Source organism: Nomascus leucogenys, chromosome 24 (genome assembly GCF_006542625.1).
Source record: "Nomascus leucogenys isolate Asia chromosome 24, Asia_NLE_v1, whole genome shotgun sequence".
Lineage (NCBI taxonomy): Eukaryota > Metazoa > Chordata > Mammalia > Primates > Hylobatidae > Nomascus > Nomascus leucogenys.
Genome location: NC_044404.1, coordinates 28,307,833 through 28,332,006, shown reverse-complemented (window position 1 = coordinate 28,332,006; position 24,174 = coordinate 28,307,833). Strand labels below are relative to the sequence as shown.

General features: G+C 52.0%; 1 protein-coding gene and 1 pseudogene across 2 annotated transcripts; one reads left to right on the top strand and one right to left on the bottom strand.

Annotated features, from left to right (window-relative positions):
• Positions 1-2,007: 2,007 nt before the first annotated feature.
• On the bottom strand, positions 2,008-23,848 carry RCC1 (regulator of chromosome condensation 1). 2 transcript variants are annotated; one of them, XM_030805275.1, is made up of 11 exons: positions 23,789-23,848; positions 10,366-10,447; positions 9,706-9,798; positions 7,979-8,166; positions 7,619-7,798; positions 5,940-6,036; positions 5,706-5,828; positions 5,060-5,215; positions 4,703-4,822; positions 4,185-4,337; positions 2,008-3,251 (listed from the first exon to the last, which is right to left on the bottom strand). In XM_030805275.1, exons 2-11 carry the CDS (start codon positions 10,436-10,438, stop codon positions 3,076-3,078), a joined length of 1,359 nt encoding a protein of 452 aa, XP_030661135.1. In that variant the 5' UTR covers positions 10,439-10,447; positions 23,789-23,848; the 3' UTR covers positions 2,008-3,075. The 2 variants fall into 2 exon arrangements, with proteins under 2 accessions (XP_030661135.1, XP_030661134.1); XM_030805274.1 differs by lacking the exon at positions 9,706-9,798 and having other exon boundaries at positions 23,789-23,836.
• Positions 11,628-14,539, top strand: LOC105738026 (annotated as a pseudogene).
• Positions 23,849-24,174: the final 326 nt, after the last annotated feature.

Here is a 24,174-nt window from a genome sequence, read left to right as displayed (position 1 = left end):
TGTGGTGGGGCATGCCCTACTTTTTATTATTGTGCAACTAATGATGGTTAAATAAGTACATCAGTTGCTGAAAACAATACACAAGCAGCTCAGTAAGCCTTTTTTTTTGAGATGGAGTCTTGCTTCTTCACCCAGGCTGGAGCGCAATGGCGCGATTTCAGTTCACTGCAACCTCCGCCTCCTGGGTTCAAGCAATTCTCCTGCCTTAGCCTCCCCAGTAGCTGGGATTACAGGCATGTGCCACCACGCCTGGCTAGTTTTTTTTTTTAGTAGAGATGGGGTTTCACCATGTTGGCCAGGCTGGTCTCGAACTCCTGACCTCAAGTGATCCACCCACCTCGACCTCCCAAAGTGCTGGAATTACAGGCGTAAGCCACTGTGCTTGGCCTCAGTAAGCATTTCTAGAGATGGTACTGTATTAAAAAAATCTTAGTTTGGCCAGGCACAGTGGCTCATGCCTATTGTCCCAGCACTTTGGGAGGCCGAGGCAGGTGGATCACGAGGTTAAGAGATCGAGACCATCCTGGCCAACATGGTGAAACCCCGTCTCTACTAAAAATACAAAAATTAGTTGGACATGGTGGCACATGCCTGTAATCCCAGCTACTCGGGATTACTGAGGCAGGACAATCACTTGAACCTGGGAAGCGGAGGTTGCAGTGAGCTGAGATCGCACCACTGCATTCCAGCCTGGGTAACAAGAGCGAAACTCAGTCTCTAAATAAATAAATTGCTGGGCGCGGTGGCTAACGCCTGTAATCCCAGCACTTTGGGAGGCTGAGGTGGGCGGATCAGGAGGTCAGGAGTTCGATACCAGCCTGGCCAACACGGTGAAACCCTGTCTCTACTAAAAATACAAAAAAATTGGCCAGGCAGGGTGGCACGCGCCTGTAGTCCCAGCTACTCGGGAGACTGAGGCAGGAGAATTGCTTGAACTTGGGAGGCGGAGGTTGCAGTGAGCCGAGATCGTGCCATTGCACTCCAGCCTGGGCAACAGAGCGAGACTCCGCCTCAATAAATAAATAAATAATTTTAGAAATTAGCTGGGCTTGGTGGTGTGTGCCTGTAATTCCATCTACTTCAGATGCTGAGGCAGACGAATCGCTTGAACCTGGGAGGCGGAGGTTGCAGTGAGCCAAGATCACGCCATTGCACTCCAGTCTGGGCAAAGAAAGCGACTGTCTCAAAAAAAAAAAAAAAAAAAAAAAAAAAATCTGCCAGGCGCGGTGGCTCACGCCTATAATCCCAGCACTTTGGGAGGCTGATGTGGGCAGATCACCTGAGGTCAGGTGTTTGGGACCAGCCTGACCAACGGGGCAAGACCCCGTCTCTACTAAAAATACAAAAAAATTTAGCCAGGCATGGTGACGCATGCCTGTAATCCCAGCTACTTGGGAGGCTGAGGCAGGACAATCACTTGAACCAGTGAGCCAAGATTGCGCCATTGCACTCTAGCTTGGGCGACAAGAGAAAAATTGTCTCAAAAAAAAAAAAAAAAAAAAAATCTTGGTTTGGCATTAAAAGATCCACCCTGCCTCTATTTTATTTTATTTTTTTTTTTGAGACGGAGTCTCGCTCTGTCGCCCAGGCTGGAGTGCAGTGGTGCAATCTCGGCTCACTGCAAGCTCCGCCTCCCGGGTTCACGCCATTCTCCTGCCTCAGCTTCTCCAAGTAGCTGGGACTACAGGCGCCCACCACCACGCCCGGCTAATTTTTTGTATTTTGAGTAGAGACGAGGTTTCACCGTGGTCTCGATCTCCTGACCTCGTGATCCGCCTGCCTCGGCCTCCCAAAGTGCTGGGATTACAAGCGTGAGCCACCGCGCCCGGCCCGTCCTGCCTCTATTGTACTATGCAGCATTTAAAAATAATCCAGTGACTCCCAAAACAGAAATACCCAAACAAAACTCAAACAAAACTTTTTCTTCCTTCTTGACAGATTTGAAGCCTTTGTTACAGCCACACTGACAGCTGGCTGGCACCTCAGGACATCTTGACATCACTTAAGTTGTAGCCTCAACACCACGTTTATAGCTTATTCTGTCTTTCCCAGCAGTGCCTGGCACATAATATGTGCTCCCTTAAAAAGCAGGGAATGTGCAGAAAACAAGTGGCCTATTTTATAAAACTCTAAATTTATTCAAAATGTTAAAAGATTTTGTTCTCCCTCCAAAATATTTTACAATTAAAAAAATCAAAACTATATCCTATTTTCTCAGCCACTGTACAAGTTGCTGTTTCCGTCTCAGGACTAGTCTCTGTCCCTCCCTCAATCCCCCCCGCTTTCAATATTGCTGTTAAGTTTGTTTACAAAACCCTCCACCCTCTCTCCCCACCCCATACCCTGCTCTGCTCTCCCCAGCGTGGCTTCTCTTTGCGAGTCTAGGCCCTTGGCTGCAGGTGAAGCCAATGGATGGGTACGATGTACACAGGCAACACCTGAGGGGCAAGAGTATGCTTTGTGCTTCTGGGAGAATCACTTTTTTCTTGGTCAAGTGGAGGATCGTTCTTTTTTGTCCCATGGACACCTGTTCGGAGCCAAATATTTGGCTTAGAGTTGCCCACAGCCATGCAGCTCTGCTTTTTTCTGCACGATCCTCTGGGCGTGGGTCCATGACAGATGGCTCTTATGACTGTACCATTTGTTTGCCTGTGGACTGTCAGGGACAGGAAAGGGGCACATGACTAGAATGGGGCTTGATGGAGCCCCAACTTCTCAGAGTGGGTACCAAACCCCAGGGGGGAAGTTTTGGTTTTCTAGTAGGCAAAGCCAGGGCTAACCAGGACCATGGAAGGTAGGGAAAAGGGGAGAAATGTCTAACCATACAGCTCTGAGTGAGCCATGCTCCTTCTGAAAACCCCCTGTCCATCCCCCCCTTTATTCTGTAGGTCCCAGGAAAATTCCAAAGGGAGGAAGAAAAAGAGGAAAAGGATTCTGTTCTGCTGATGAGAAAAGGCAGGAGCTGACACAGTGCTCAGGGCTGGGGAGAGGCCCGCCGCCATCTGCAGCTGTCACTGCTTCCCTGTTCTGTGAGGGAGGTTGTGTGGGACAGAAGCCAGGCCCTCAGAGGCTCCATCAGCTCTGTTCCTTGTCCTTGACTAGTAAGACCGTATGTTGGCCCCCGCTGGACACAGATAAGACCACACGGTTCTCCAGCTGTTTGCCCGTCATCTCCACAGGGCTCCAAGCGTCCTCATCCTGCCCTGTGCCCAGCTGGTAGTTGGTGCCCATGCCCCAGGCGAAAACACGACCTGCAAGAGAGAGAAATGGGTACAGCTGTCTCCGGGATCCCCAGCCCACCTTTCTGTAGCAGGAGAAAGCTGGGGACATGGGTGTGGACTGTGGCCTTCGCCTATAGCAGCTTGGCAAGGTCCCAGACTCTGGGAGTTCAGGGAAGTTGGGAGAACCCAAGGAGATGATGGATAAAAAAGAACTCTGTAAACCAGAGACCACAGTCCCTACACACTGCCAAAGACTGCTCCTAGGCGTGGCATTCAAGGTCCTACCCCACCCTCTGTTCCCAGGACCAGCCACCTTTGAGACTGCCCTAATGTTCCTCTGCCTGGAACGGCATTCTTTGCTTTTCACAAAGAATGAAACCTTCAAGGTACAGTGCAAGGCCCACTTCCTGAGGAAGTCTTCCCAGATAATCTCAGGCCAAGCACCTCTGCCAGCTCCAGGCTTCTACAGGACCTCCATGGCTGTCCCCCTCACCCGCTCAGGCTTTGCTGGTCACTTGTTCACACCCTCCTCTGCTATACTTGCTACAACTCTGACTACTAAGCCTTTTTTTTTTCCTGATTTAGATTCTAAGTACAAGTCCCTGGGAAGTGGGAACATACAAGGTGATATATGAAGGGGTCACCCTGAGGGAGAGAGCAGCCTGGGTTAGGAGTCTGGAGACTTGGGTTCCAGTCCCATTGCCTCCTTAGGCCTCAGTGATATCGCACTCTTTGCTATTTCTCTCCTCTGCATAATAAGTCACCTTTACTAAAATAATTTGTGTACTCATTTCATATTCATCAATGCCAGTGCTTCTGAGAAGCAGGAACAAGTGCCATCACAAACACTGCTCTCTGCACCTCGGCTCCCCCTGACAGTGGACATCACAGCCTATTGGGGAATTGGGTAAGAACCATGAGCCCCAGGTCCCAACTAGACAGAGTGTAGGCAGCCCCACTCACCATCCTTGGTCACAGCATACCCCACAGAGGCCCCACAAGCCACCGAGGAGACAGCAGGCAGCCTGGAGATGAGGGTGGGTATGCTCTTCTCCTGAGCACCCTCTCCAAGGCCCAGCCGCCCATACTCAGCCCGGCCCAGGCTGTATGCTTTTCCTGTGGGAGGAGGGAGAGGGATGAGCAATAGCAGAGGGCGTGCTACAGGCAAAATGGGTGGCAGGCTAGGTGAGTCCCCCTGTCCATGGGAGCGTGTCCCTGCTCCCAGGGCGATCAGAAGGAGATCTGCAGTGTCTCTTCCCAGTTTTGGAGGAGGTCTAGGAGAATCTACATGGGCCCCCATTGAACTCACACTTGGAAGAGCACCAGGACTCCAGGAGGATGAGAGTGACTCTCATGGACCCATGTGTGGCACAACCCACGGAACAGACCCAGGCTCCAAGGACCATGGTCTCAGGAATCTGGCTAGGCCTAGGCCAGGGTACACTCCACCCCCAGACTAGAGAAGGACGTAAAGGCCCTACCTTCCGAGTCCATGCAGACTGTATGGTGCTGGCCACCAGAGAAGCCCACCCAGGACTTGGTGGAATTCTTGAAGGATGTTAGGTTCTGGGGTATGAAGCAAGATTCTGTGCCCGGAGTTCCTGGGGGAAAGGCCGGAGCCATCAGGGGTGAAGGTGTTCTGAGAGCTGCCCTTCTCAATCCCCTCCCACAGTGAGGCCACCTCCCATCAGGATATGGACATTCTCACTTTACAGACGACAAAACTGTGGCTGGGAGGGGTTAGACAACCCCGCAAAGGATGCACAATGAATGAGTGGTAGAGCCAGGACAGGAACGCAGGCCACTGGGTCATGCCTGAAGCTGGGCTCGGGGCTCACCGAGCTGATGGTAGTTGGAGAGGCCAAAGCCGTACACGTGGCCCTCGTGGGAGATGGCAAAGGTGAAATAGGCACCACAAAAGGCATCCTGGAATCTCACGTGGCCCCGACTTCCTCTGGATTTCAGCATCACACACTTGGGGACCAGGAGTCGTTCTGCAGGCAGAGGGAAAGCCACGGTCAGTGACAGACAGACACACATGGCTTCTCTCTGCCCCGAGTTTAATTCTCCTCCATTATAAAAGCCCTTGAGAGGCTAAGTAGGGGCTCTTAACCCTATTTTATAGAAAAGGAAACTGAGATCAAGAGAATACAAGTGCCTTGCTCAGATTCCCACAGTCATTAGAAGTATCATTTATATGGAACTTACCATCTGCCTGATATTCTTCTCATTAACTCATTTAACTTCACAGCAACCTAATGAAGTAGGTTTACAGGTAGGTAGACTTAGTGATGAAGAAACTATGTTCAGAGTCCCATAGACAGTAGGGGGCAAAACTACCAGAGCAGTCTGTCTCCAAAGTCCTAACCAACACCACAAGTCCATCTGATGCAAGCCTGACCACAGCAAATCCTTCCTGCCTTTGGCCTTCACTGTGGGGGTGGCCGGCCAATTTGCCCTGCTGGAGGTACCAAGGCCACTTACCAAGGCCTTGCCGGCCACCACGGTTGGCAAATAACTCAGGCACACGGCCTAGCTGGCCCTGTTCCCCGCAGCCCAAGGTGTAGAGGTCACCATCAGCTGTCAGCATCACCAAGTGGTCGTTTCCTAAGGATGAAAAGGTAAGGGATGCAGGCCACAACTGTAAGGCCCAAGGCTAGGCCAGCCCCAGAACAAGGTCCTCCAACTCCTGCCCCGAGCAAGTACCCCCAGACCCACCTGAGGCCACCTTTACCACAGGCACATCCAGCTGCACCTGCACGGGCACCATGCTCTTCTTCATGGGCTCCAACAGCCCAATCACACCGTTATTGTCCTAGAAGGGAGGGACAGGGCCCTTATCAGCCAGTCCTGCCTGCCCCGTGCCAGTGAAATCCAGAAGGGCAGTGGCACCAGATGGGGATGGAGAAGTGGGCAGGAACCGGGCCACATACTCAAATACTTACAAATGAAACCATTTATGGTCTGCGACTCGCATTAAAATAATCAAGGAATCAGACAGTGGATGCAAATAGAGATAAACAAGTCTGGCCACAAGCTGATAATCATTGAAACTGTGTGGCAAGTAAACGGGCGTTCAATATACTCTTCTGGGCCAGGCATGGTAACTCATGCCAGTAATCCTAGCACTTTGGTAGGCCCAGGTGGGCAGATCGCTTGAGCTCAGGACCAGCTTGGGCAACACGGTGAAACCCCGTCCCTACAAAAAATACAAAAATTAGCTGGGCTGTGGTGGCACAAGCCTATAGTAACAGCTACTTGCGAGGCTGAGCCCAGGAAGTTGAGGCTGCAATGAGCTATGATGCCATTGCACTCTGGCCTGGGTGACAGAGCAGGATCTCGTCTCTAATTAAAAAAGAAAAGAGGCCGGGTGCAGTGGCTCACACCTGTAATCCCAGCACTTTGGGAGGCTGAGGCAGGTGATCACGAGGTCAGGAGATCAAGACCATCCTGGCTAACACGGTGAAACACCGTCTCTAACAAAAAATTAGCCAGGTGTTGTGGCGGGTGCCTGTAGTCCCAGCTACTCGGGAGGCAGAGGCAGGAGAATGGCGTGAACCCGGGAGGCGGAGCTTGGAGTGAGCCGAGATCGCGCCACTGCACTCCAGCCTGGGCGACAAAGCGAGACTCCCCCCGTCTCAAAAAAAAGAAAAAAGAAAAGAGGCCAGACGCGGTGGCTCACGCCTGCAATCCAGCACTCTGGGAGGCCCAGACGGGCGGATCACCTGAGATCAGAAATTCACAATCAGCCTGGCCAACATGGTGAAACCCCGTCTCTACTAAAAATACAAAAATCAGCCGGGCATGGTGGCACATGCCTGTAATCCCAGCTACTCGGGAGGCTGAGGCAGGAGAATCACTTAAACCTGGGAGGTGGAGGTTGTGGTGAGCCGAGATTGCGCTATTGCACTCCAGCCTGGGCAACGAGAGTGAAACTCTGTCTCAAAACAAAACAAAACAACAACAAAAAACAGTATCTGTTTTTTAAACTACACTCCTCTGTACCTTGGAAACTCTGAGATGCGACAATCCCTGCCTCCACACCTCCTTCCCCATCCAAGCCTCTGGGAAGTGCTGGCAAGGTGAGGGGGAGACGGAAGTCAGGGAGATGGGTGAAGACAGCAGGCCTCCTGGATCAGCCTCAACCCAGGGACATCCTTGACCCACTCACTTCCCAGGACAGACACTTAATGACATCGGATTCGAGGAAACAGCCCGTGGCGTGGACAGGCCCACGTGAGGAAGCTAGAGTCCTGCGTCTGGGCCTCAGCTCTACCTGTGGGCTTTCATCTCCCCACCAGTAAGTACCATGGGGGCATGGAAGTGGATTATCTTTGGGGCCCCGCCAGTTAATTCTGCCTTTCAGACCCCATGCAGACTTCCAGACCCAGCCTTACCCTGAAGGAGCCCCAGAGGAAGACACGGCCATCCTCGGTGAGGGCTGCTGTGTGACTGTCTCCTGCTGACACCTGTACCACCTTCTCTTGCAGCTCCACTTTCCCAGGGACCATCTCCGAGCCCTCCACTGATGTGTCCCTTCCCAGGGCACCCTCATCATTGCAGCCGAAGGAATAGACCTGTGCCCAGGATGCCCTCATTAATGCAGAGTCTGGCCGCGCAGTCCATTCTCATGTAGGCCACTCCCCACTTGACAAGCCAGCTCCATTTCCACAGTGAACATGTGTGATTCAAAAGCCCTGCCCCAAGCCACCCAACCCCAGGCCTTGTCCAACCCTGTGCCGGCCCCCAACACCTACCTGGCCACTTTTGCTTAGACACACGGTGTGCATGCCCCCAGCCTCAGCCTGCACAACATCCTCTGGAATGGATACCAGGGCCGGCTTCTTCCTCTCCATCACCTTCTCACCCAGCCCCAGCTGGCCCACGTCGCCCTGGCCTAGTGTCAGCACCAAGCCGGGTTCTGTGCTGTGGGACCTGTGTGAGACTGAAGGGTGAAGAAGACAGACCCTGAGTCCAGAGGATGAGGACCGCGAGGAGAGCTCACAGGCTCTGGGATCACACAAACCTGCGTGGAAGCCCCTGCTCTGCCACAGATGTTAGCAGGAACTTCCTAAGTTTTGTCATCTGTGAAATGGGGACAACAAAAGTACCTCTCTCACAGGATTTTTTTTTTTTTTGAGACGGAGTCTCGCTCTGTTGCCCAGGCTGGAGTGCAGTGGCGCGATCTCAGCTCACTGCAAGCTCCGCCTCCTGGGTTCACACCATTCTCCTGCCTCAGCCTCCTGAGTAGCTGGGACTACAGGCACCCGCCACCACGCCCGGCTAATTTTTTTTTGTATTTTTAGTAGAGACGGGGTTTCACTGTGGTCTTGATCTCCTGACCTCGTGATCCACCCGCCTCGGCCTCCCAAAGTGCTGGGATTGTGAGCCACCGTGCCCGGCCCTCTCACAGGATTTTTGTGGAGATTAAGAACTAAGCACATTATTCATGTGAAAGGGGAGAAAGGGAAACAAGGAGACACTGGATACTGTGAAATGAATCTTGGTGGAGAGGGCAAGGGGCTGGGTGCGGTGGCTCACACCTGTAATCCTAGCACTTTGGGAGGCCGAGGCGGGCGGATCACTTGAGGTCAGGAGTTAGGGACCAGCCTAGCCAACAGTAGCCTGTAATCTCAGCTACTGGGGAGGCTGAGGCAGGAGAATCACTTGAACCTGGGAGGCGGAGGTGGCAGTGAGCCGAGATCGTGCCACTGCCCCATGCAGTCTCGGCGACAGAGTGAGACTCGATCTCCAAAAAAAAAAAAAAAAAAAAGAAAAAAAGAAAAGAAAGCTAATTATTATTATTATTATTTTGAGACGCAGTCTCCCTCTGTCGACAGTCTGGAGTGCAGTGGGTGGATCTTGGCTAACTGCAACCTCTGCCTCCCGGGTTCAAACGATTCCTCTGCCTCAGTCTCCTGAGTAGCTGGGACTACAGGCGCGCGCCACCGCGCAAGGCTAATTTTTTGTATTTTAGTAGAGACGGGGTTTCACCATGTTGGCCAGGATGGTCTCGATCTTCTGACCTTGTGATCCGCCCGCCTCGGTCTCCCAAAGTGCTGGAATTACAGGCGTGAGCCACCTTGCCCGGCAGAAAGCTAATTATAATAGCAGAATCTGCAGCGAAAGCAAGAGAGACTACGTGGGTCAGAGAACAGTCCCCAATCTGCGTCCTAGCCCTCCTCCATGCCCAGGCCGTCCGCCAGTGAATAAGTTCAGCTCCCGGGCAAATCCACTGCAGAAACAGACTCTTCCCTCCGCCATCCAGTGGAGAGGCAGGAGGGGCGGGAGGAAGAGCGGACAGCGGCATTTGCGGGAGGTGCACGCCAACAGGTGGGCAGCCCGGGGCCCTCTGTGGGCCAAAGGCGGCCCCCCAACCCGCAGCACCAGGCAGCCAAGGGCGCCCAGCCCCTCCCCCGAGGATGTGGCCACCGCTGAGGAGCCCGCGCTGGCAGCACAGAGGGCGCCCCGGGCGCGGAGCCACCTGGTTGGGTTTTCTGGTCAGGAGGGCTCGGCCTGTAGGCACCTTGGCAGGAGCGGGCGCCAGGAACGCGGCGGGAGGTGGCGGCCCTCGCGTCTGCAAAAGACAGGCACTGTCTGAGTGTGGGTCCACACTTCCCCTCCCAGTTTGGTGCTGGCTTTTCTCTCCTCCTTGTCCCCCTCCGGGGTCCCAGGACAGAGGAAACCACAGCCACCTCCCTCAAATGCTGCCAGGCCATTATCTCATCTCATCCTCACACAGCCCAGAGAGGCTGGTGCTGCTCTGGCTGCCTCCATTTTATGAAGTCGATAATCCAAACTGCGGATTAAGTGACTTGCCCATCAGCTAGACAGAGCGAGGACTTGAACCCATGTCGGAGAGTCAGTGATCCTAACCATAACGCATCACTGCCTGGGGCAAAGCCCTAGGGTCTAGTTTGTTTTTTTTTTTTGCCAGTGCTGCCTGAGTGCCTCGAGAGGAGCTTCTGCCCACTTTTGTGATTCCCAGAGGGTGGGATTCAATGAGCTACGGGAAACCTTCCAGCTGGGTGGCGTCTCTGCACTCCACACACTTCAGCTTCAAGCGTCAGGAAGAAGCCCAGTCCTGGGTTCTTAGGGTTTCAAGGGGCCACCTGTACCCACAAAAAGGCCAAGGCCAACTTACCCTTCACCTTCTTGCTTTTGGGGATGGCATCTGCTGGGGGGGACTTTCTTTTAGCTATGCGCTTGGGTGACATCTTCCTGTCCTGAAAGTCAGTCAGATACTACATGTGAGAAATGGCAAACATTTTCCTGGGCCAATCAGACAATATTTATCAAACACCCTAGAAATACGTTAAGAGGAATTGCCCAACAATTCCACTTCTCAAAATGTATCCCAAGAACAGAATAATGGATGCACGCAAAGATTAATTACACAAATATTCTCTACCGTATTCTTCATAACATTTTAAAAACAACAAAAACAGGACCCAGGTGTTCAATAGTAATGAACTAGTTAAATATGTGGTGTATTCATGATAGAACAGTATGAAGCCATCAAAAGTGATGTTTTCAGAGATCAATCTATTGAATAGAAAGATGTTCCCCACTGCCAAATAAAACAAGCAGAATGAAAACCAGATGGCCAGGTGCGGTGGCTCACATCTCTAATCCCAACACTGTGGGAGGCCGGGGCGGGCGGATCACCTGAGGTCGGGAGTTCGAAACCAGCCTGGCCAACATGGCAAAACCCCGTCTCTACTAAAAATACAAAAATTAGCCAGGCGCGGTGATGGGCGCCTGTAATCCCAGCTACTCAGGAGAATCGCTTGAATCCATGAGGTGGAGGTTGCGGTGAGCCAAGATCGAGCCACTGCACTCCAGCCTGGGCAACAGAGCCAGACTGTCAAAAAAAAAATAAAAATAAAAAATAAAAAAAGGCTGGGCGCAGTGGCTCACACCTGTAATCCCAGTACTTTGGCACTTTGGGAGACCAAGGTGGGTGGATCACTTGAGGTCAGGAGTTCGAGACCAGCCTGGCCAACATGGTGAAACCCCATCGCCACTAAAAAAAAAAAAAAAAAAAAAAAAAATACAAAAATTAGCCAGGTATGGTGGTGTGCGACTGTAATCCCAGCTACTTGGGAGGCTGAGGTAGGAGAATTGCTTGAACCTAGGAGGTGGAGGTTGCGGTGAGCCAAGATCAGCCATTGCACTCAGCACTCCAGCCCGGGTGACAGAATGAAACTCCACCCCCCAACCAAAAAAAAAAAGAAAAACAGATTATCATCCCTTTTTTTTTTTTTTGGAAAAAAAATGCATACACATAAAAAAACGTGAGAAAAATGTGGGGAGGAAAATATATCCCGTATTAACAATGGTAACCTCGGAAAATGGTATTATGGATAATTATTACTTGCATCATTGTATCCTATATTATCTAAGATGTTTAATAAGAAGCATTACACGTATCTTTTTTTTTGAGACGGAGTCTCACTCTGTCGCCAGGCTGGAGTGCACAGGCATGATTTCAGCTCACTGCAACCTCCGCCTCCCAGACGGAAGCAATTCTTCAACCTCAGCCTTCCGAGTAGCTAAGATTACAGGCGTGCCTCACCATGCCCTGCTAAGTTTTGTTTTGTTTTTGTTTTTGTTTTTTTGAGACGGAGTCTCGTTCTGTCGCCCAGGCTACAGTGCAATGGCGCGATCTTGGCTCATGCAACCTCTGCCTCCTGGGTTCAAGTGATTCTCCTGCCTCAGCCTCTCTAGTAGCTGGGATTACAGGCGCCCACCACCACACCCAGCTAATTTTTGTATTTTTAGTAGAGACGAGGTTTCACCAGTTTGGCCAGGCTGGTCTTGAACTCTTGATCACAGGTGATCCACGCCCCCCTTGGCCTCCCAAAGTGCTGGGATTATAGGCGTGAGCCACTGTGCCCAACCCAAAATTTTTTCTTTTTTTTTTTTGAGACAGAGTCTCGCTCTGTCACCCAGGCTGGAGTGCAGTGGCGCGATCTCGGCTCACTGCAAGCTCCGCCTCCCGGGTTCAAGTGATTCTCCTGCCTCAGCCTCTGGAGTAGCTAGGATTACAGGCATGTGCCACCACGCCCGGCTAATTTTGTATTTTTAGTAGAGATGGGGTTTCTCCATGCTGGTCACGCTGGTCTTGAACTCCTGACCTCAGGTGATCCACCCACATGTATTTAAAAAGTTTTGGCCGGGCGCGGTGGCTCACGCCTGTAATCCCAGCACTTTGACAGGCCGAGGTGGGCGGATCAGAGGCCAGGAGATCGAGACCATCCTGGCTAACACGGTGAAACCCAGTCTCTACTAAAAATACAAAAAATTAACCAGGCATGGTGGTGGGCCCCTGTAATCCCAGCTACTCGGAGAGGCTGAGGCAGGAGAATGGCGTGAACCCGGGAGGCGGAGCTTGCAGTGAGCCGAGATTGCGCCACTGCACGCCAGCCTGGGCGACAGAGCGAGACTCCCTCTCAAAAAAAAAAAAAAAAAAAAAAAAAAAAACTTAAGTCTGTTGTAAACAATTAAAACATTGAAGAACAACATTAAGTGAAATATCCATCATAACTCCATTCAACCCCATGTAAGTACCAGTAACTTTGGCAATGTGTTACTGTTATAATCAGAGGGGGAGAAGAGCTATTTTCTTTTCTTATTTAATTGGTTGATTTTTTTAGAGACAGGGTGCCACCACACCTGTAATCCTAGCACTTTGGGATTGAGCCCAGGAGTTCAAGACCAGCCTGGGCAACATAGCGAAACCCCATTTCTATCCAAAAAATTACAAAAATTAGCCAGGCATGGTGGTGCATGTCTATAGTCGCGGCTACTCAGGAGGCTGAGGTGGGAGGATGGCTTGAGCCTGGGAGGCTGAGGCTACAGTGAGCTGAGGTTGTGCCACTGCACTTCAGCCGGGGCGACAGAGACAGACCTTGTCTCAAAAACACAAAAACACGTGCACTGAAGATTGCGGCTGCTGTGGGAAAGGTTACTGTAAGCATCAGTTGCCCGGCATGTGAGTGCCATTCCTTGGGGGCATTTCTGCCCCTGCAGCCTTCAGGCCTGCTGCTTCTGGAAGAACTAGTTTGACAAGCATATTGTGGTCTGGTTCCGGTCAAGCAAAATTCTGGCACCAGTTCCTCATACCGTGCACCTGACGTCACCCAGCATGCGCCCTATTTTAAGGGTACAGCCGTTGTCGATGGAGAGTTCAAAGACCTAAGCCTTAATGACTTTGAGGGGAAATATTTGGTGCTTTTCTTCTATCCTTTGGATTTCTTTTTTTCTGAGACGGAGTCTTGCTGTGTCACCCAGGCTGGAGTGCAGTGGCACGATCTCGGCTCACTGCAACCTCTGCCTCCCGGGTTCAAGCCAATTCTCCCGCCTCAGCCTCCTGAGTGCCTGGAATTACAGGCGCCTGCCACGACTCCTGGCTAATTTTTGTATTTGTAGTAGAGATGGGATTTCACCATGTTGGTGAGGCTGGTCTTGAACTCCTGAACTCAGGTGATCCATCCGCCTCAGCCTCCCAAAGTGCTGGGATTACAGGTGTGAGTCACCGCGCCTGGCCCTATCCTTTGGATTTCACCTTTGTGTGTCCTACAGAAATTGTTGCTTCTAGTGACAAAGCTAAGGAATTTCACGATGTGAACTTTGAAGTTGTTGCAGTCTCAGTGGATTCCCACTTTAGCCATCTTGCCTGGATAAATACACCAAGAAAGAATGGCGGTTTAGGCCACATGAACATCGCACCCTTGTCAGATTTAACTAAGCGAATTTCTCGAGACTACGGTGTGCTGTTAGAAGGTCCTGGTCTTGCACTAAGACGTCTCTTCATAATTGACCCCAATGGAGTCATCAAGCACTTGTTTTTTTTTTTTGAGACGGAGTCTTGCTCTGTCACCCAGGCTGGAGTGCAGTGGCTCAATCTCGGCTCACTGCAAGCTCCACCTCCCCGGTTCACGCCATTCTCCTGCCTCAGCCTCCCGAGTAGCTGGGACTACAGGTGCCTGCCACTGTACCCAGCTAATTTTTTTGTATTTTTTTTAGTAGAGACGGGGTTTCACTGTGTTAGCCAGGATGGTCTCGATCTCCTGACCTCCTGACCACCTCAGCCTCCCAAAGTGCGGGGATTACAGGCGTGAGCCACCGCAGCCGGCCACACTTGAGTGTTAATGATCTCCCAGTGGGCCGAAGTGTGGAGGAAACCCTGCTCTTGGTGAAAACGTTCCAGTAGGTAGAAACCCATGGAAAAGTCTGCCCAGTGAACTGGACACAGGACTCTACTACAATCAAGCCCAATCCAGCTGCTTCCAAACAGTATTTTCAGAAGGTAAATCAGTAGCTCACCCACGTGTATCTTCTCACCTTCTTACCCCAGAGAAGAACCACAGTTGAAACCTGTTTTTATCATTTTAAAGATGATTATCTGTGGCCGGGCGCGGTGGCTCATGCCTGTAATCCCAGCACTTTGGGAGGCTGAGGCAAGCGGATTGTGAGGTCAGGAGATCGAGACCATCTTGGCTAACAAGGTGAAACCGTCTCTACTAAAAATACAAAAAATTAGCCCGGTGTGGCCGGGTGTGGTGGCTCACGCTTGTAATCCCAGCACTTTGGGAGGCCAAGGCAGGTGGATCACAAGATCAGGAGATTGAGACCATCCTGGCTAACACAGTGAAACCCCGTCTCTACTAAACAAAATACAAACAATTAGCCAGACGTGGTGGTGGGTGCCTGTAGTCCCAGCTACTCGGGAGGCTGAGGCAGGAGAATGGCGTGAACCTGGGAGGCGGAGCTTGCAGTGAGCCGAGATAGTGCCACTGCACTCCAGACTGGGCAACAGAGTGAGACTCTGTCTCAAAAACAAAAAAACAAAAACAAAAACAAAAAAATTAGCCAGGTGTGGTGGTGTGCGCCTGTAATCCCAGCTACTCAGGAGGCTGAGACAGGAGAATCGCTTGAACCCAGGAGGTGGAGGTTGTCGTGAGCCGAGATCGTACCACAGCACTCCAGCCTGGGCAACAGAGCAAGACTCCGTTTCAAAACAAAACAAGCAAAAACAAAAACAAAACAACAACAAAAAAAGAGATCAAAGCTATATATGCAGCACACTAACATACAAACGCCAAGTATGACATAAATGGGGAAAGGAAACCATCTATGGGTGATTAGGAGGGCGGCAGTAGGAAGATCCAGGGCAGCTCAAAGTCTCGGCCCCTCCACTCTCCCAGTCTTTTAAATGCTGCTGCCGCTTCTCAAGACTTCCGTGTCTTCTCCAGGCTGCTGGGAATACAGACATTCTCCCCAGCTCTCTAATTCTAATCCAGCCAAAAATGTGTCCAGTGTCTTTTTTTTTTCTCTACACATACAGCTCTGGAAATAAATTTTTATTGATATATATATATATATATATATATATTTATTTATTTATTTTTGAGACGGAGTCTCGCTCTGTCACCCAGGCTGGAGTGCAGTGGGGTGATCTCGGCTCACTGCAAGCTCCACCTTCCTGGTTCACACCATTCCCCTGCCTCAGCCTCCCAAGTAGCTGGGACCACAGGTGCCCGCCACCACGCCCGGCTAATTTTTTTGTATTTTTTTTTTTTTTTTGAGACAGAGTCTCACTCTGTCGCCCAGGCTGGAGTGCAGTGGTGCAATCTTGGCTCACTGCAAGCTCCGCCTCCTGGGTTCACGCCATTCTCCTGCCTCAGCCTCTCCGAGTAGCTGGGACTACAGGCGCCCGCCACCACGCCCGGCTAATTTTTTGTATTTTTTAGTAGAGATGGGGTTTCACTGTGGTCTCCATCTCCTGACCTTGTGATCCGCCCGCCTCGGCCTTCCAAAGTGCTGGGATTACAAGCGTGAGCCACCGCGCCCGGCCAATTTTTTTGTATTTTTAGTAGAGACAGAGTTTCACCGTGTTAGCCAGGATGGTCTCGATCTCCTGACCTCGTGATCCTCTTGCCTCAGCCTCCCAAAGTGCTGGGATTACAGGCGTGAGCCACCGCGCCCGGCTGTATATATATTTTTTGAGACAGGATCTCACTCTCTGTTGCCCAGGCTCAAGTGCAGTGGCACAATCACAGCTCATTGCAGGTTTGACCTCTTGAGCTCAGCTGATCCTCCCACCTCAGCCTCTAGGACAGCTGGGACTACAAGTCCGCATCACAATGCCCAGCGAATTTTTATATATTTTGTAGAGACAGGGTTTTGCCAAGTTGCCCAGGCTGGCCTAGAACTCCTGGGCTCAAGCGATCTACCCGCCTCAGCCTCCCAAAGTGCTGGGATTACAACAGGTGTGAGCCACCATGCCCGGCTGGAGCCACAGTCTTTCAGGTCCTGAAAAACAGTCAAGTTGTCTAAGCCTCTACCTGATGTTACAAAGGGAAAGAGAACTCCAAGAGCCCTTCTCCGTCTCAGCTGTGGGCCTAACCAGCAGCGCCCTCATTCCTTCCTTCTAGTGGTTCCCGAGAGCCCAGCCTCTCTAGCTCTCCCCTCCATGGTATATGGACACAAGGCCAGGCACTTTTCTGCTGATTATCCTGGAGAAGAACAAAATACTAAAGATGGGAAAGTAACCAAGGGCCTAGAGTTCTGATAAGCCTTTGCAGGCTGAGCTTCTGCAGGTTGTTACTGGCCCAGTTCTGACTGATGGGGTGGCAGTTCTGAACTTCACCCAACTTTTATTCTCCCAGGACTGGGAATCCTCCAACCTGTCTTTTGAGACCCCTTGTCCCACACTAAAAATGCACGTTCTTTTTTTTTTTTTGAGACGGAGTCTCGCACTCTTGACCAGGCTGGAGTGCAGTGGCGTGATATCTGCTCACTGCAAGCTGCGCCTCCTGGGTTCATGCCATTCTCCTGCCTCAGCCTCCTGAGTAGCTGGGACTACTGGCACTCGCCACCACGCCCGGCTAATTTTTGTATTTTTAGTAGAGACAGGGTTTCGCCATGTTAGCCAGGATGGTCTCGATCTTCTGACCTTGTGATGCGCCTGCCTCGGCCTCCCAAAGTGCTGGGATTACAGGCGTGAGCCGTCGCGCCTAGCCACATTCTTTGGGATTAGAGGGAACTGGGTTCACCTTCCAGAGCTTGTGGCTGGCCAGTGGCCTTAACCTCTCTGAACTGTATTCTCATCTATAAAAGGAGATGCAATGACTACTTCTCAGGGCTGTCATCAAGACTGAATGAAATGGTTGTAAATCCACAAATATTTATAGTGCTTACTACTACTAAGGGAGGAGACCACCCCTCATATTATCTTATGCCCAATTTCTGCCTCCAAAGAAGGAAGTAAAAACTAAAAGGCAGAAATGAAATCCACAGGCAGACAGCCCGGCGCCGTGCCCTGGGCCTGGTAGTTAAAGATCGACCCGTGACCTAACCGGTTATGTTATCTATAGATTTCAGACACTGTATGGAAAAGCACTGTGAAAATCCCTGTCCTGTTCTGTTCCAATCTGATTACCGGTGCATGCAGCCCCCAGTCACGTAACCCCTGCTTGCTCAATCGATCACGACCCCTTCATACAGACCACCTTAGAGTTGTAAGCCCTTAAAAAGGACAAGAAGTGCTCACTCGGGGAGCTCGGTTTTTGGAGACGTGAGTCTTGCCAAAGCTCCTGGCCGAATAAAGCCCTTCCTTCTTTAACTCGGTGTCTGAGGGGTTTTGTCTGCGGCTTATCCTGCTACACTACTGCTTGGCTTTGGGTGAGGAGGTGTAGCAAGGATAAAGGAGACTAACCCTTTTTTAATCTCATAATTTGTTCATCCTTTGTATTTATTTATTTTTGAGATAGGGTCCCGCCCAGACTTGAGTGCAGTGGCATGGTCATGGCTCACTGCAGCCTCAACTACTTGGGCTTAAGCCATCCTGGAGAGCTGGGACTACAGGTGTGCACCACCACACCCGGCTAATTTTTGTATATTTTGTAGAAACGTCTTGCCATGTTGCCCAGGCTGGTCCCGAACTCCTGGGCTCAAGCGATTCTCTAGCCTTGGACTCCCGAAGTGCTGGGATTATAGGTGTAAACCACCATGCCCGGCCTTTTATTTTATTCTTTTAAAAGAGGGGGTCTCGCTCTGTCACCTAGGCTGGAGTGCAGTGGTGCAATTAGCTCACTGCAGCCTCGAACTCATGGACTCGAGTGATCTTCCCACCTCAGCTTCCCAAGAGCCTGGGATCACGGGCACGTGCCACAGCACTTGGCTTGATTTGTTCATTCTAAAAAAGTCCAGAGGATTCTTGGCAGGCCTGCCCAGGATCCCCCTATGAGCTTGGCCAAACACAAAGACTCCCAGGCTTGGGCTTAAATGACCAGGTAGATGGTAGACTTCCATGTAGTGAGATAGAGAGAACACTGTCGAACAAACAGGAGAGAAGAGACGTGAAGCTCCATGTTGCTAGGTGTTTTCATTCAATCTGAAGTGCTTGGGAGCCATCCCAGAAAGGATGTCAGGCAGGCAAAGTTAGACGGGGTAGTGATGTGGGATATAAGAGGCACCTTTGTGGCCGGGCACAGTGGCTCACGCCTGTAATCCCAGCACAGTGGGAGGCCAAGGTGGGTGGATGACCTGAGGTCAGGAGTTCGAGACCAGCCTGACCAACATGGAGAAACCCCATCTCTACTAAAAATACAAAATTAGCCGGGCGTGGTGGCGCGTGCTGTAATCCCAGCTACTCGGGAGGCTGAGGCAGGAGAATCGCTTGAACCCAGGAGGTGGAGGTTGCGGTGAGCCGAGTTTGCACCATTGCACTCCAACCTGGGCAACAAGAGTGAAACTATCCCTCCACCAAAAAAAGAGGCACCCTGTTTTAGATAGACAGCTGTATGCCAAGGCAAACATCCCATCAGTTCATCAGAATAATCTGTAGCAGTCTGCTGTGCCTGGGAGGGAGACTGTATTAGCATGAAAAAGTACTCACAACAAAGTCAGGAGAAAAAGCAGGAACAATTAAGTCAGCATAGTTGGTGCTGATGGCTGGGCTGCCATGAGCACAGCCTGGAATGGAGTCAGACACATAAAGGCTATATGAAGTGTTGGTGTCATGGGGCATTAACCAAAAAATCTGTTATCGTGGATGGAACAGACCCAATCAACATCTTCTTAGTTATCTGTGTTTGGCTAATATTCTGGAGCGTTTCACTACAAGCTGGCCCCAATGATCCCACTCTACAGAGAAGAAAACAGGCTCAGAAAGGTGAAGTATCTCACTCAAGACTGGAAGAGGAGGCCAAGATCGGAACCAAGTTAGTCAGACTCCAGAGCTGGTGCCCTTGAGTGTTATTAGAAATTTCTTCTGCCTCCTTCCTCCCCAAGCTCCCTGGCAGTCTCTCAGCTTGCCTGGAACTGTCTCTCCTCCTCCTTTCCCTAGGAAAGACGGCAACTTGCCACTGGTCTTCCGGTCCCCACCCTCATCCCCTCCTCTCATTCTCCAAGTCATTCATGATAAATAAATATGTGTGTGTGTGTGTGTGTGTGTATATATATATATATATTTTTTTTGAGACAGGGTCTCATTCTGTTGCCCAGGCTGTAGTGCAGCAGCACGTACATGGCTCACTGCAACCTCCACCTCCTAGGCTCAAGCGACCCTCCTGCCTCAGCCTCCAGAGTAGCTGGGACTACAGGCATGTACCACCACGCTTGGCTAATTTGTAATTTTTTTTTTTTTTTTTGTAGAGACAAGGTCTCACTATGTTGCCCAGGCTGGTCTCAAACTCCCGGGCTCAAGTGATCCTCCCACCTCGACCTCCCAAAGTGCTGGGATTATAGGTGTGAGGTACCGTGCCCGGCCTCATTCATGATCTTTCCAAACCTCAAACCTGAAGCAAGCTACTAGCCTGCCTGGACTCCTTAGTGGTTCCCTTTTCCTGGAAGATAAAGCCCGTGTTTCTTAGCTGCGTATTAGAGGCCTCCAACATTGGGTACTGACAGAACCTTTAGCTTCATCTCCTGTCTATCACATCCTCCCTTCTCTTCCCACACAATCTCCTAGCCAGACCCACCAGGCCAGAATGCTAACTGTCCTCTCCACACCATTTGCATCTCTTTACCTGGAATGCCTCCCCATCCCTTATCCCACTGGAAGAACATTTACTGGTGTCTCAAAGTCACCTCCTCTGATCCCTCCTCCATCCTGAACTACTCGTTCTCTCTGAGAAACTGGGACAGACTTTTGGATCACAATCACTTTAATTTACATGCCTATCCACCATACCAATCAACTTCCTAAAATATGAGCCCCTGGGGGCACCCGCTAACTCACTGTATCTTCCATATGCAAAACCCTTTTACTCCTCACAGGAAGCTGAAGAAGGCAGCACTGTCACTCCTATTTCACAGTTAAGGAACTGAGGCTCAGAAAGATAACTTTATTGGCCTAAGTTCACATAGCAAGTAAAGAGGAGCCGAGAAAAACAACCCAGGCCTATCTGACTGATTCTGAAGGCATCTGAAGGCAGACCCAGGGGCTAAGGCAGCCTGGGCAGGCCTCCCCAGTATCCCCTATGCACTTGGCCACGTCCAAGAAGCAGAGAACAGATGCCAGCTGAGGAGAGGACGGTGAAACCAGAGAGGAGACAAAGAGGCAGCTAGAGCCTGAGGGAAGGTGGGGTGGGTGGTGACAGGTCCACCGACAGACAGACGTGGGGAAGGACAGTGGCAACAACTCCCTGCTGTGGTGGAGATGGCACCTGAGTGCTCGTCGAGTCCCAGAGGCTTCCTCTCCAAAATCGAAGACTTGAGGCCATGCACTGGGCTGGCAATCGCCAGGGAAGGGCAGGGGATGGAGGGCCACCTTCTATTTTTTTTTTTTTTTTTGAGACGGAGTCTCACTCTGTCACCCAGGCTGGAGTGCAGTGGCGCGATCTCGGCTCACTGCAAGCTCCGCCTCCCGGGTTCACGCCATTCTCCTGCCTCAGCCTCCCGCGTAGCTGGGACTACAGGCGCAAGCCACCACGCCTGGCTAATTGCTTGGTATTTTTAGTAAAGATGGGGTTTCACGATGTTGGCCAGGCTGGTCTTGAACTCCTGACCTCAGGTGATCTGCCCACTTCGGCCTCCCAAATTGCTGGGGTTACAGTCGTGAGCCACCGAGCCCGGCCTCTCTGGCTGTGTTTTCTTAACCAGGCAGTGAGTGACCGGGCTGGGAATAAGGAGTTGGCTTTTGGCATCATGCTTCTCCGCCCCGCCCCACCCCACCCAACACAGCTTCCATCTTCAAGGAGCACACAGTCTCTGGGAGAAGAGTGAGACAGTCACAGACAAGTTGGCTACAGAGTCAGCTTCCACCAGCAGGCACTCCAGAATGCCCACAGCTGCCCTTTGAGGTGAGCAGACTCATCCCAGTTTTACAGCTAAGGGGAAGATGAGGCTCAGGGAAAGGTGACTCAGGTCACACAGAGGTGGGATGAAATTCCAGTCTCATGACCACGCTCCACCAGAGCTGGAGCTGCCCTACCCCCACCTCACCTTCCTTATTTATTGAAGAAAGCGGGTAGGCACGCCAGTCTAGACAGTCTGCCCGGAGCTTGGTGCTCCTGCCCTGACCTCCAGTGACCTCACCACAGCCTCAATTTCTGTAAAAGAAGACAGAGCCCTCCCAGGCCACTGCAGCTATGCCCTCCGTCCCCCACGCCAGGAGGCCAGGAGGGAGAACTTGTCTGTCAGACTCAGGCTGAAAAATCTCTTTGTGTGAAAGGTCCCCAGGAGGGAAGGAAGAAGAGAGCTCATGTGTCAATATACATTTGGTGAGAGCTGCTGTTATGCCAGGCACACAGCTGGTATATTTCACACTAGGAGTTTCTCACCTGGGATCCTCGTTGTATACAACCTGGCCTGGACCTATGTGTTCATTTTTCCTGGGGGAAGGGACACACAACTTCGACTAGATGTTGGGATCACTGCTTTATGAAAATTATAGGATATTACTATTCGGGAGGCTGAGACAGGAGAATCGCTTGAACCTGGGAGGTGGAGGCTGCAGTGACAGAGAGCACAACACTACGCTCCAGCGTGGGCGATAGAGCAAGATTCCGTATCAGGAAAAAAAAAAAAAATTGGCCGGGAGCGGTGGCTCACACCTGTAATTCCAGCACTTTGGGAGGCCGAGGCGGGTGGATCACCTGAGGCCAGAAGTTCAAGACCAGCCTGGCCAACATGGTGATACCCTGTCTCTACTAAAAAAAAAATACAAAAATTAGCCGGGCCTGGTGGCGCGTTCCTGTAGTCTCAGCTACTCGGCAGGCTGAGGCAGAATTGATTGAACCTAGGAGGTGGAGGTTGCAGTGAGCTGAGATCGCGCCACTGCACTCCAGCCTGGGTAGGTACTAAGAGCAGAAACTCCGTCTCAAAAAAAAAAAAAAATTATATCCTCACCACATGCCCCCTACCATTGCTTTACAGATAAGGAAACCAATGCTCTGGGGGACTGGGTGGGTTGCCCAAGGGCATCTGATGAGAAAGTTGTAAAGATGAACAGACCAGGATTCCTGCTCTTGGAAACAGGAGCCTCGTGAACTCCTAATTCATCTGTCCAGGTTTCACTCTGATGCCCTTCTTGGGGGAAACCTTCCCTGCCTCCTCTACCCCGCAGAGTTCCTTAGTCTTGCACACAAGACCCTTCATGAGCCAGCCCCTACTGTATCATCTTGTTACTCTCCTCCTCCAGTCACCTCAAGACCTGTGGTATCCCTGACCACAATACCTATAACTTCATGGGTTGCACGTGCAATCCCTCTGCCTGTATCACCCTAATCCCACTACCCTCAGACTGCCTGAAAAACTCTGTTCCTTCACAACCCCATTCAAGAGTCACTTCACCTGGAAAGCCATCCCTGAGCCTCCTGGGCAGGGTGGGGGGGTCCCCCTGAGGGCTCCCCGTAACACCCCACACACTCAACTTCTGCTAGGATACACAAGTCACACGTGGTCGAAGTTAGGTCAATATGTGATGTATGAATGACTTGCCAGTAGCGTCCGTCGCCCGGGTTCAAGGGCATAGTTGGCTCATGACACGGGCCTGCTCTTCTCACTACTGTCCCCCAGCCCCGCAAGAGCATCACGGAATAAATGGCCAGCAAATCATCTGCTGACAGACTGAGCTGCTGCGGAGTTCGAGACACACGGCTCCCAAAGGTCCACAGCGGAAGACCCTCGAGCTCCTACGACCCACCCTCTCCCGGGCAGGGCTCCCTCCCCGATCTGCAAACCGCCTTCTCCAAGCGCATGCCGGACAAAACCATCCTCCTCGCGGCAGAGACCCATCCCCCGCCCGGCCCGCCGCGCTCGCGCCGTTTGAATCTCCCGCCTGCGCGGGCGCCGCGGTGCGGGCGTGAGAGGCGCGGCGGCGGAGGGGCCGCGCGGCCCTAGCTCCGGCGAGGCGGCGCCCAGCGGGGCCGGGGAATCGCGAGCCCGCACCGCGCCTTCCTGCCTCCGGGCTTCACGTGGGGCCGGCGCCGCGTGACACGGGCGAGAGCGGGCAGCGACCTATAGGCCCGCGTGGACCGGCCCGTGCTCCGGCTGTGGCCGCCCCGCGCACCGCCCTTTGCCCCGACCCTCCGCGCGTCCCGGGCGAGACCTACCTCGGTGCACGTCGGCCACAAGGAACTCCAGCGCTCCCCGCCGGGCCGCGAACTGCCCCAGAGCATGCGCTCTGCAGGCCTCTGGCCCCGACCCGGGCGAGAAAGGAAAACAAAGAGCCCGGCGGCCCCTGGCGGCCATCCCGGGATCTGCATGTGGCGCGCTCCCGGGCTGGGGGGGGGCCCTTGGCCAGGCTGGCTCCCCTGGCCCGGTTCCAGTGGGTGTGTATTTTGGAAACCCCAAATCGGGACACGTGGACTAACAACCAGAAAGACTCCTTGAGTTCGGTCGGTTTAGGAAAATCTCGTGCGGTAGGGTCTGTACGGAGAAAAAAGATACTCATCTTCCCTACCCTCAAGAGGGCATGGAGAAGGTTGAAAAATCAGAC

Excerpts from the sequence above, each read along its gene's own strand:
- RCC1 (XM_030805275.1), bottom strand. The coding sequence starts at position 10,438 with ATGTCACCCAAGCGCATAGCTAAAAGAAAGTCCCCCCCAGCAGATGCC. Across the intron at positions 9,799-10,365 it reads CAAAAGCAAGAAGGTGAAGG|ACGCGAGGGCCGCCACCTCC; the intron begins GTAAGTTGGCCT and ends TGTCTTTTGCAG. Across the intron at positions 5,829-5,939 it reads TGTGGTAAAGGTGGCCTCAG|GAAACGACCACTTGGTGATG; the intron begins GTGGGTCTGGGG and ends TTTCATCCTTAG.